Genomic DNA, 13,325 nt, shown 5'->3' with positions numbered 1-13,325 from the left:
TGTTTGTCCGGCTGTCTTGAGCAACACTAAATCAAGCTTTGCTTGTGGGGATGAGCACTAACACACATAAACACACTCACATTCCAGACCACTGTTGGCCTTGTGACCCATATGTTGTTTGGCAGCATGTGTGTGTACATACAAGCTGCTGTGTGTGTATTCGTGTGGCTTAAATGCTGCACTGCAGCGACAGATGGAGCTTTGGTAAACCCCTACTTTAATGCCATATAATAGAACTTGCATTCCCTCACACAAGTGTGAACACAGCCACACACATGGCTGCAGACTAGCAGGCAGATCATTGCTTCTCTGCATTCAAAGCTAGTTCACAGCTGGCCATGTCTCCGTCGGCACTTGATACCAACAGATCAACTTTTAACTCTCCAACACACCCACACCAGAGACACACACACCTCATTTCTCCAACCTTCTGCCTTGAAGTCTGCATTCTCAGTCTGTCCTTTCCACTTGGCAAATACCAAATAATGAGCTGAAGGCTGCAGCAAAGCCTAAATAATGGACGTCTCCTATAAGGTTTTGCATGAATTCATAGAAAATCTTCTAAGTTCTAAATAAAATTCTGAATATATGTACAAAAAAAATCTTTATTAGTCAAACATGCATAGGCCAATCTTATGTACATTAGCAGGAATGAACTGTTAAATCCTACATGTTGCATTAGAAACGGCCTCCATTAACCATACATGGTAACAACACATTCCTTTAGAAGTAACATCACATTTTATCCTTCATCAAGTTATTGAGAGGAGATGGTGAGAAAAAAAAAGAAAAAAAAAAAGAATGGCTTGAATTTGAGACTGAAGCCAGCAAAACATTCAAACTGAGAAACTGCACTTCACATTTTTTTCACCAATTTCTTTGCATTATTAGAGGAATTGAGGAAAAGAAAGTAACAGAGAAAGAGATAAAACAAGACTGAACGTCCGGCTGCATTTTACTGGCTGGAGAGCTCAGAGAAGAGACAGGATTCAAGATGGATGCTGAATTAGCCATGGTTAGGGGTCTGAAAATCAGTTATATTTCAGTATTGTGGCTTTAAAGGTCCCATATTATACACTTTATTCCCAATCTGAGACCATTCATTAATATCTAAATGAAATATTTCCGCCATGGTATGGACAAATCGACCCTCAGTTTGAGTGCAGCGGCTTCTCTTCACCTCCCTCTTTTTAGCAGCTTCAGAAATGTGCCGTTTATGGTGGGCGGAACCCTGGTGGAGCAGCTCAGCTGTTGGCTCCGCCCATCGCATCGCCCGTCATGAGGTGATTGACAGGTTAGGCCTTAGCGGTTACTAGACGCTGATTACAGCGTAGTGAAGGATAAACAAACGCCGGAACACCGGAACCCATTCCTGAAGAAGTTCGAGCAAGAAGACTAACAGTACTGCTCTTACCTCTCCAGCTGTGTCACGGACAGTTGGTATTGAACCTGGCTTCAGCTTCAAACGGTTGGCGAAGCCTGCTTTCCATGCACCCATGTTGTGGAAACAGTCCTCTTTGAAATGCTGGCCACAGACATGCAAAACCTTTGGAAGTTTCCCGGGTACATTTCCTCCAAAAATAAAATTAATCCACTCAGTCCTCGTGGGTTCAGTGGATGGAAGTAAAAAAACGTTTTCGTGTTCATTTATGCAGCCACAAACAGAACAGTGCTTCTGTCGCTTAGCCATGCCCGCTAACGAGGGTTGCCGAAGAGGGAAAAACACTGGGCGCTAGGTGATTTTTAGAGGGCGGGCTTTGAGAGCCGGTAGACGGGTCCATCGCTCTGTGGGGAGTGGTTATTGTCCCTTATGACGTCATAACGTACACGCTTTCAAACAAGCTCATTTCAGCGCTTACTTCCCTAGAGGTGGAGCAGGGGGGAGAGAGAGCGCCTGAAAGAGTTTCACACTTACGGGTCTCCTACACATGCGGGGGGACCAGTATGACTGTTCCAAAACCATTAAAAAGTGAATTTTGCATAATATGGGACCTTTAACAATACGCGAGACATAGACAAGACACATCTACAACCAGAGAAGGACAGACAATGACAGAAATTTCACCTTTGGAAAAACATTCCCTTCATCATTGTTGCCGCTCTTTCCCATTTGATTTCAGCTTGGTTCTGATTAGTCTGAGGTATCAGAATATATTTTGTGCTCAGAGAAATGATAGTATTCACCAAACATGGCGTAATCCATTTTGGTGATGGTTGGGGAAATGTCAAATTTGTTTCCTACTTCATGTCAGTGACCAAAAACCCACATGGATATGCATTAAAATAGCATTTTGTGCATTTAGTAACTGCACAAAGCTGCAACAGAGGTCCCAAATCACAGCATGAGGATCTTTTCTGGGAAGCAGTACCAAGCAGATCGCTGCTGTTGTTAGCAAAATCTTCTTATTGTGGCAGGTCAAGTCAGGAATGACAAGCTTTCAAGCTGCTTTTTGTAAGTTTTGACACAATTTAGCCTAACATAATTACTAATTGAGTAATTATTATATGTATCATCAGAGCATATGGCTGTTGAAACTATTTCCCGCCAGCAATACCTTCAATTTTTCTTCCTGGACGGCATGGCTCAGCAAGGTAGAGCGATCGTCTTGTAACCCGAGGGTTGCCGGTTCGATCCTCAGCCAAGTCGAGTTCGTGTTGAGGTGTCCTTGGGCAAGACACCGAACCCCTAATTGCTCCTGATGGGTCGTGGTTGAGCGCCTTGCATGGCAGCTTCCGCCATCTGTGTGTGTGAATGGGTGAATGTGATGTATGATGGAAAGTGCTTTGGGTATCGTTCCAGGTACAGTAAAGCGCTATATAAATACGGACCATTTACCATTTTTACCATTCCTAAGTATAAGTTGGAAAGCACCTCACACTGCAAGAAAAGTGTGTCTTTTTTTAATCTTTGCCACTATGAGTTCAAAGGTTCAGACTCTAATTCATCTACCTATTTCCAGCTTTTATCAGTTATTGATGCATTTAAAGCATCTTGAAAAACACATCTTTGTAGAATGGGCATATGTTTGGTTTAATCTTATTATTGAAACCACAGACAAAAAAAAAAAAAAAAAAAGAATTTTGACTTTCAAAAAAAGATAAAAGCAAACATTAAGTAGATCATGATGTGATTGTCCATTCTCTCAACTTCACCACCTTTTGTTGTTATATGTCTGAGGTCATTTCTGTGTGTCCGGCCATGTCAGGCTTGCTTTTTGTTTGCATAATGCACAGCCGGGGTCCCGCGTGTGTGCTCATGAGGGTTTGAGTTAACATCAGAGAGCTCTCCAGCTTCTTGAGGCTTTGAACTTTGCCCAGCCACCAGCGCTGGCAGCCATTAACAAGCAGAGAACAGCTGGCTGTTGTCTTTGAACTGACAAAGTGTGTTTAGCAATGAAAACCTGTCGGAACATGACTTCGGTACAAAGGAGGACTCAATCTACAAGGACTCAAATTAGCTATTTCCTAGCATCCACCTCTAACAGCTGGCATTCTGTTTCATAAATTTTTTAATTAAATAACAATATAAAGGAGTATTAGTGTAAAAGAAATGCACACACACATATATGGGTGAGGGTTTGACAAGGCAACTGTGCCTGTAATTAAGTCTTCAACTCAAAAGTGCCTAACAAAATTATACTCTCAAACATGTGGTAACACAGATGTGCATATGCTTCTTTCTTTTTCAGTCCATAGTGTTTCATTTATTGGAATTAAAGCTGCAGCCCATTGCACGCAGGTTTAGAAGTCTAATTAAGATCATTATCTATAAACACAGAAATTAAATTTAGGCATGAAAATAAGTGTTGTAGGACTACTTCCGTCTATAGAAACAGCTGCAGGACTTTCGTACTGCTGATGTGGGTTCGAGTCCTGTGTGAGCAGTCCCATTTTTGGTTTGGTTAGGTTTAGGCACAAAACTACTTACTGAAAGGATGGTTTGGATAAAAATATTCTCCAAATTGTTATTCCAGATGCAGTGTGACTAAAAAAAAGCAGTGGGTGTTAAAACTTAATGTTCATGAACATTTTCACTTCCAGTTACGGTAACTTTGACTAGCCAGTAAGATTGTTGATGTTCTGCTGAACATATGAAAGCATTTGATCATTATTGACACAATAAAACTTTAATGAAAAAAAAGGTGCCACAGGAGTCCGAAGGTGTGTATGATTTCTGCTGTAAAGTGTGGTGTTGCCTCTGACCAGCACCATGAAGAGATCACATCCACAGTATTAGCTACCACCGGGCCAACGCATTAAATATGTAGGCATGTGTAAAGAAACCCTGTCCTCCATTTCATCTGACTGAGACAAGAGCACCTCTACTTTTTTTTTTTCCAACTGCATCATTTGCCCTCTTCCCCTCCTCCTTCTCCTCGTCACTATCATTTCACCCCCTTTTAAATTCAGAGCTTACTCTGTCAAACATACAGATGTAAAAACAGAATTTCAGCTGCAGATATTCAGTTTAATTTTCCGCGCTGGGATGTGGAATCCCTCTCAGATGAGATAGAAACTGTAAAATGAGGCATGTATAATATCACATATAATTAGTTTCAGTTGTGTTGATACAGAATTGAGATAAACTTTGACTTTTTTAACTTCAGAGTCCAGGTAATCATCGGCAAGTGAGGTGGACACAAAAGAAAAGAATTTTATGGTGCAAAACCTACTTTTAATGTAAAGATTGTCAGGTCATGAATTATTTCAACCCTCAGTTAAGCCCTTGAGAAAAAGGATGAATGAACTGGGGAAGGGGTGTCAGAGCCTGGGGGAAGGGTGCAAGAAGGCGGGGGGAGAAATTCTTTCTAGGCCCCCCATAATCACTATTTGTGTTTGGCAGCATTGCCCCACTTCTGGTGTGTGTGTGTGTGTGTGTGTGTGTGTTGTTTGGTGGGTAAAAGGGTTCACTTACAGCCCTGCCGCTATAGTTTAATTTCATTCATTCCACTGAGGACAAAGCAGAGTTTTAGAGCTGAAGCAGCAATGAAAAGCAGCCTGACGCCTGAATGTCTGATATATCTGCACTGTTTACTGCTATAATGCCTAAACCACAGCTTGTTTCAGCTTATAGAAGCTGTTTTACTCTTTTTATTTATTTAAAAAAAAGTTTATTTATATGGACCTATTTGGACAGTTTGGCACATGAGATACACTGCCACTTACATAATGAAACCAAAATTATTACATTGACAAGTAGAAAATAAAAATAAAGTTGTGAAGATAATATTAATTAAATATTTGAACATTTCTATATTTTTTCCCTTCACAGAATACCCAGAATATTTATATAATTTATTTTTAATTATTAGTACTCTTAAAATACATAGTTTAAAATAGTTTTAGGAAAAAATATATACATATTTTAACAGACATAACTGTAAAAATACATCTGCTTCTGACATTTGAAAGAAAATTTCAAATGAAAAAACATAAAAATATGATCTTTTCTCTGTAGAAATTGCTATTTGAGTCAAAATAAATTGGCACTTAGATGATTCTGTTTTATTAAAAATGCTTTAGTAGTATAAATATGTAGGAAATTACTATTTTGAGCTGTTTGGCACATGAAATGAATAGCTAATTACACCATAAAGCCTAAATTATTCTCATACCAAGTTCATTTATATAGTTTTTTTTTTCTTCATTTGCTTAATTGTTGCCCTCCTGGTTGGAAATTACATCAACACACAAATAAAGTTATAATTTTTCAAAATTAGTCTACATTTACCTTTTTTTTTTGTTATCATCAATGAATGTTAAAATCCAAGTAAAGCTATTTGAAATATTTTTAAATTAAATAAATATTTTAATGACTTAATTCTATGCATACATATGCTCATGCCATTTAAAAAATATTAATATAGAAAAATATATAAAAACTTAAAATGACTTCTTCATAAAAATGGTTGATTGTGTCAGTATACTTTTAGACTTAACTGGATCTTTTGCATTTAATATGCTACAAAAAGATATATGTGTAGTACATGGCTGTTTTGGTATGTTTGGCACATGAGATGAATTGCATTTTGAATATGAATTACTACCTTATAGTTCCTCCTGTGGCTCTAATTTTACTAGTAGCTGCCCGGACTATAACACAGCAACGTTCTCTCTTTCTCTCTCCATTTCTTACCCACGCCTTCCAGTGTCAAAGACTGCTGTGCATGTCTGGTGGTGATCCAAAGTTGGCGTCTTAGTGGGAGCTTATGTTTGACATGCTGAACTGACAGCTGGCTCAGTGAGCTTACAGCAGTCTAAAACACACACCATGACATGTGGCAACACACTTGCTCACACACAGTCTGCCTTATGTCAGATATCTGTAAGTGTTGAACATTTATTTGCCTCCTTATTAAAAGAAAGTACATCAAATATTTTCAGTATTCACTGCCTTTCAAAACTTTTCCTCTTCTGTCTGGGTCTGCGTTTTTGCTAAATATACAAGCAGGCTGACTTTGTTTTAAGTTGACCTGCATTGAAGTTGGATAAATCATCTCTTTGATCTACATAAAATGTGCCCACCTGCTGATCATTTCCTTTAGTCTTTTCATTTCACACATTTGTTTCCTTTTTTGCATTATGCATGCATTTTTAATACTCACTGAATCACTGTTTGAGCATTTAAACATGCTAAAAATTAGACATAACATCTGGAGCCTTGCCCGTGACTTACCAGCATTTACTCCATATGCGTGTCAGACAGTGTTGTCAACCTCTATATTTTATTTTTGACCTGCTTAGTCATAATGAAGACATTGAAAAAATTTGCCAGGTGTATCTTGAACATCCTGCAAACAGCTGGTCATAGTCTCACTCTTGCTGCTCTGCATCTATAGAAGACTAGACATGAGACTTACAATGTGTAGTATGAGTCACTGTCTAGCCAACGGTATGCTGACGCACTATATGTGGCATTACTGAAGATCCAAGTGCTTAATCTGACAGGTTTCTTCATCATATAGGGCAGCTGCAGAGGACCACAGAGCTGTATTATTCTATATACATTTTTAAGATTAAATTAATCAATTATGTGCCTTATTCTTGCATAATAGCTCCTGAATTCTGATATTTATGATGGAGAATAAAAGTTGCACACTTTACTGTAGTTTGGTGCACATGCTGAACAAGATGAACACTGGACCTGCCAAATATGTCGGCTCCAAGTAAGACGAGACTCGCATCAGGCATGTCCAAGAAGAGTCTTGAGTTTTCATGATTGTGCATTAGGTTAAGTCTTACTACTACTTATCTGACTTGAACATTTTTAGATGGGAAATTAGGCAAATAACCAAAAAGAGAAGCAAAATTACCAGAAACACAAACTGGCCACAGAAAAGATGAGATGTAAGCATAAATAAGAAAGGCAACATTCCTGCACCAGAAGATAAAAATGACTGTAGAAAAATATGGAAAAAGATTTATTAAATCAACACAAAAAGACTCAAAGTGACATAATTAAACTTTAAACAAGTCAAACACTCAAAATGTCCACAAAATTAAGACAAAACGTCCACAAACTGGCTTCAAGTCACTTTAAAGAAATGAAAAAAAATATGTCCACTGAAACAAAAAGGTATAATATCTACAAGGGCAAAGAACGACTAACAAACTCTGAGCACACCTTGGTTGTTTTAAAGAGGCTGAAGACGTAATTTTCTTTCTATTCACAGAGAAAGCTGCACTGATCCAGACATTCACACAAAAGATTACTCTCAATATGATTTTAACTAGCATGTTTAATGGCTTGTAATCAGCTCTGTGGGACTATTTGAGAAGATGGCATCTTCATAAAATATGAACAGTTTGTTTGCTTTGCACTTACATGGTAATAGATACCTCTTACTGCCAGTTTCACCACTACGCCTCACACACCAGTCAGTGCCAGCCTTTGTAAACATGCACACACCCCTCATAGTGATCCTCCATCGTACACACTAAGACGATGGAAACATTCTCAGTTTTCATTCACAGATGTACACAACCAGTCCTCGAGTTTGGCATGCATGGGTCACATATGGCAACCAAATGAAAGAGGATGGGGGATGCTTTTTCTCTCCCTCGACATGTCTGAGCGGGCTGAATGAGATTACTGTAATCCAGCTTGACCAGAGAGAAGAGGAAATCCAAATGCTGTTTACTTCATCCCCTTTCTACCTCACTTTCACCTCTTTATTCTTTCTCCACTCTTTATGTCTTCCTTTTTCCTCCAACCTACTTCCTTTCCTTCCTCCCCAGTTTACAACTGAGGTGGTTATATATTTACATACCAGAGCGGTCCCAGCAGCCTGATTTTCAAGTCTAATCTGAACTTCTTAATGGTTGCCAGGCCTCATCAGCCAACTGAATAAACGGTACATTTACTTATTGTTCAGTTTTGTTGAAGCTGCTCGGCTCTGATATCCAAAGTGGAATCAGCTGTCTGTATTTGCAAAGCGCTGAGAACCTCCACCATCGCTACACATTATGTTAATTAGTGTGCATGGAGCTTTCTAATAATCCTTTCTCTTCATCTTGCTGTCTAGATGACATTCTGCAGAAGGAAGATGGTCCTCTGTGTGCAGCTGAAGTTGGCTCTGAACTCCAGAAGCAGTTTGCCATCTTACCAGGTTGGTTTCTTTGAAGCAAATTAAACTAATTAACTGGGCCGCAAACAAGCATTTAATCAAATTAACATTGCAAGTGGATCAAACAGTTTTAATTGATTCAATTAATTGAATTCAGTTAAACATTTTTAAGTGACTATACTGAAGTAAAGATGTTAAATTCAGAATGAAAAAGTGACACCAAGTAAATTATATTAGATCAGACATTTGGGCTTCTTTGTGCTTCTTTTTTAATATCTGTAAGAAGGTTAATGCCTAATTTGCCAGATTTAATAAAACTTTGTGTACTTAAAAAAACAAACAAACAAACAAACAAAAAAAAAAAAAACGCCATGCAGAATGTTTTGTAAAAAGATTTTAAAAAATAAGATAAAATTGTTTTGCTTCTGGCTGAGGCTTATTATGTAGTTGAGAGGTCCACCTCTGGTTCACCTTAAGTTTAAAGTTGAAGAAATACATCTGCAAGTATTATTTTTATTTTGTATGACACAGAAGTCATAGTTTAATTAATGTTTGTTAAGCTGCACAAATTTTTTGCAAGTGCAGCTTAACTAAAAGAAATGTAAGTTGTGACATGACATCAAATCATTATACTTTTACTACCGTGCTTCATAGTTCTTTTCCTGGAAACCTGCACTTAATCTGGGCCAGCCACGTTCACAAAACTTTTGAATTCTTCTGTTCTGTGGAGATTATATCTGGGGCCATGACACCTTTAAATAAAAGCAAATAATAAAAGTAATAAAAAGTAAAAGAAAAAATAACTAACATGTTCTTAATCTATTCTAGTCTGATTGTCTGTTTTATATTAAATCAGTCATCTTTTTCCATTTTAATTTCACCACACACCACTGTCTGCATATACATGGTCTGAAAGATATGTTAAGTGCAGGCCCTCTTCCTTTATAGATAAAGAAAAAGGTGTATGCATTATTTTTGCAACAAATTGTATGGACTGAATTTGCAGAGGTTGCAAGGCTTTTATTGAAATATATAGAATGAGTTCAAAATCTATATCTGTTGATGATTCACTTATAGGGACAATAAGCGAAATCATTTCACTGCAAGGTTTGCTGCTGTGCAATGCCTGTAGACAAAAACAAAGTGTGTAATGAGCCACACCTCCCTCTACCTCTTCCCCCCCACTCGCCTTGTTCACAAACGAAAGTGCAAACACACTGGGCAAAACAATATCATCATTTTGTGAAACATGTCGAAGTAACTTATAACATTTATGTTGTTACGTACTGTCCAGGAGAAGAGCTAGCGTCCAGTGAAACTGTAGCTCCTTTAGCTCACGCAGTGCTTTCCTCTTTGAAAATACAAGGCCAGTGTTAATCTGGATTATGTCCCTTTCTCTATGCAACAACTTCACCAACGACTGTTGTTTTTTTTCAAGTTAATGTTAGTTCCTGGTCATCTTCTGGTGAATGTTTCATTCTGCTCTCTGCCATTTTGCTTCAAAAATATGCGCTGCCATTGCACGCTAGTTGAAGCCTTTTATAGGGAGGGTGGAACGAGGGCTCTGAGAGAAGGGAGGAAGCGGTGATTCACATGAATGTGTGGCCGGACCAGCTGGTAAACACAGGCCTGGAGATGAACACAGAGAGATGGTGTGTGACATCATGCTATACATGAAATTACACCTCTAGTTCTTCACACAGCCATTTTCAATTCCTCCAATCTAGAAATGATGAATTTCCACTTATTGCCCCTTTAAAGATCCCATATTATACATTTTTCAACAATTTCATACGGGTGTCAGGGGTCCAACAAGATTGTTTTCAAAGTGTATTGCCGCAAATTCAGCCTTGGTCCTTAATTTCAGTCTTTCCAAAAGGAGCTCTAGTGAGCTCTACTGAGAACGGGCTGTTTCTGTGTCTGAACCTTTAAATGTTCATGAGTGGTGTCCACGCCCCTCTCTGGGAGAGGATCCGGCTTTCACTGGCGGCCACTCTGTGAGTTTAGAGGGCAGGCTCAGCTAGCAGGGGAGCGGGTCAATGACAGTATACGGACCATATCCACAACCAGGGTGCGAACCATACCGTGGGCTTAGGGGGAGCCCCTTTTTTGCATTTCCTATCTTTTTTCGACAAGTAAGAACATGCTGCCAGGTGACATTACAGATTGCCCCACAGAACATAGGCGTACCAATACATAATGGTTAACAACTCTTATGCAACAATAATACATAACAGGTGCAAATATCCCTTGCAAAAAAATTTTTTACCACTCTTTTTGCGAAGATCAACTTACATAGTTAATATTCCCCACATATCACACACGTACACAGCGATGCTTGCCATACACAATATAATGAGCAATGATAGTTTCCCATATTGTACATAGTTAAAGCAGGTCTTACCTTTTACGCATTTACTTTTATTTTGTATTTAACGTAGATCTACAGGAAGTTTAACTTGGAGCGCCGCCACGCTTCAGTGGTCACAATAATTATAGCATCCATAGTCATACTTTAGGCTACAGTGAATTTGTGAGCAATCAGCATACATTTTATTATAGTATTATATAGCTCCCCCAACACTTCATAAATTCTGTTTCTAGGGGAGCTCATGTTTCATTAAGGGGAGCTATAGCTCCCCCAGCTCCCCTGTGGTTCGCACCCTGTCCACAACTGGGGGGAGTGGTTATTTTCCTTTATGAGGTCACAGAAGGAAAGATCTCAGACTCACCTGTTTGAGCACACATTTGCTAAAAAGTGGAGCAAGCGAGTGAAAGGAGACAGAATTTTCTCGTTTATGGTCCTCATACACAGGCTATGACGACATATATGACTGTTAAAAAATCTTTAGAAAGTGAATTTTGCATAATATGGGACCTTTAAAATCACTTAAATACATTCATTTGGATATTTTTCTAAATATTTTGCCATACTTTTCTATACTTTTTTTTTTTTAAGTCAAAATTGGTTAAATCACATTTATCTCCACCAACAGTTTCAGACATTGATGGACTTCTTGTGATTGCAAGCACTTCTTCATAAGGTTTCGCATTCTACTAAGAGATTTACACAAATTTCCAAGAATCTTTATCTGTATCCTCACCTTTATCCTTTTGTATTTTATCTTTTTTTTTTTTTCAAACCTGATACAATTTTTCATTTCGCACAAATACAGCCTTCAGCTGACACACTCCCCAAAAAATCCCCCAAATCTCTAAAATGCTCATTATAGGTAAATATGACGAAACTGTACATGAATCCACGTGAAAAGAAGATTTATAGTAAGTCAGAGCCTGGATAGTCTGCTTGAAGAGGAGAGTTGGTCCCTCTGTAGGGAAAGTTTTGTTTTGTCAGTTCCTCATGACAAGTTGACCCAGATAGAAGACACAGACAATCACAGCCAAGTACTCACACACAAATGCACACAGAGCAACACCAAACAAGCATATGCACACATAAGCACACACTTAGGACCCTGCTTTTGGGTTGCCATGACAATCATGGCTGCTCAGTGAATAATTCAATGTCACGATGATGTGCTGTGCAACTTGACCCACTGGTGAAACACGAGGCCGACTTTGTGACTGTGTGTGTTTGTTTGGCCCTTTTGATTTCATACTTTAGAGACTGATGCCGACGTCTTTCTCTTACAACATTAATCAGACCTAGAGTAGATTTCCGGTTATGGGTAGAGGTCTGAATATAATTTGTGATTTTTAGCATTTTAAAAGGCAAGTTTAGTTCACTTCATTTGTGCAATGACAATTTAGCAATGATTACCAGTTTATTCCCATAGAGGAGAAAAACTAAGATGAAAATTAAGCCAAAGAATAAGGCAAGATGATTCACAAGGGACATGTAATCTTTTTTTATTATTATATTCCTGGTGACTCTTATTAAAATCAGGATTTCGATAGGGTTAAAAAGTCAATATTTTCCATCTAGTGGCACGCAGGTTAATAAAAAAAAATCCTCAGCACCAGGATGTGACCTCCCTCTGACCTCTGTGTCTCCAGGGGGCCGCGGGATGAACGGCAGCCCCATCATCATCTTCCCAGAGTTCCCAGCTTTTAGCGAGCTGGAGGAAGGGGAGATCCAAAATGTGCTCAGCTACCTCACAAGCGTCCCCAGGTGAGTGTTAACCAGGCAAACTCATGCTAGTTTTCTGCGGTATTATTTTGCTCTGGAAAGTGAAGTGAGGTGTAATACCATGCAATGCCAACAGATGCCAGTACAATACTAAAGGCTTGACACAAGGAGAGAGCCATAAATGATTAAAAGAAATGCAACTTAAAGGGAATGAGAGATTTTAAAAGAATAAGGAAAAAATATAGAATTCTTAAGACATCACAGCTACAATGATGAATGAATTTTCAAGTATTTTTTTGAAAGAAAGCTGCTACATTGACCCTCTCAGGAATAGCTTTGTTAGTAGTTGATCCACTCCTCCGTTAACATTTCTGTTTCTATCACTCAGTCTTTATTCCTTCTCTTTGTAATTCCACCCTCTCTTCTCCTTCATTTCACCTTTCCTTTTTTGCTGAGCACTGCACTCCCCTCGCAAATCCTCCACAGATAATTAAGGGGAGGAGAAAGCTTGGAAAGCATCTGTATTTCTATGAGTAAGCCATTGTGGTGTTTCAATATATCTTTATGTGGCTCATCACCTTTCATATATATATATAACATCTCCCCCTACAACCACCCTCTGAGTCCCCTCCCTTTCTCCCCTCCAGCTTCTTGCACCACGCTGCCAG

The 13,325-nt window shown here is 38.7% G+C and overlaps 1 protein-coding gene across 2 annotated transcripts in view; it reads left to right on the top strand.

Annotated features, from left to right (window-relative positions):
* Nucleotides 1-13,325, top strand: part of mcf2la (mcf.2 cell line derived transforming sequence-like a) — a 69,339-nt gene that overhangs the window by 16,028 nt on the left and 39,986 nt on the right. For both annotated transcript variants that reach the window (XR_006009562.1, XM_041979287.1), the window contains exons 2-3: nucleotides 8,526-8,609; nucleotides 12,585-12,699. Coding sequence is in view for 1 of the 2 variants with exons in the window: in XM_041979287.1 (XP_041835221.1) it covers nucleotides 8,526-8,609; nucleotides 12,585-12,699 (199 nt within the window). In the remaining variant the exon portion in view is untranslated. The remainder of the gene's footprint in view (nucleotides 1-8,525; nucleotides 8,610-12,584; nucleotides 12,700-13,325) is intronic.

The sequence above is a fragment of the Melanotaenia boesemani genome, chromosome 24 (genome assembly GCF_017639745.1).
Source record: "Melanotaenia boesemani isolate fMelBoe1 chromosome 24, fMelBoe1.pri, whole genome shotgun sequence".
In the NCBI taxonomy this organism is placed as follows: Eukaryota; Metazoa; Chordata; class Actinopteri; order Atheriniformes; family Melanotaeniidae; genus Melanotaenia; species Melanotaenia boesemani.
This window is presented reverse-complemented; position numbering and strand designations above follow the sequence as displayed.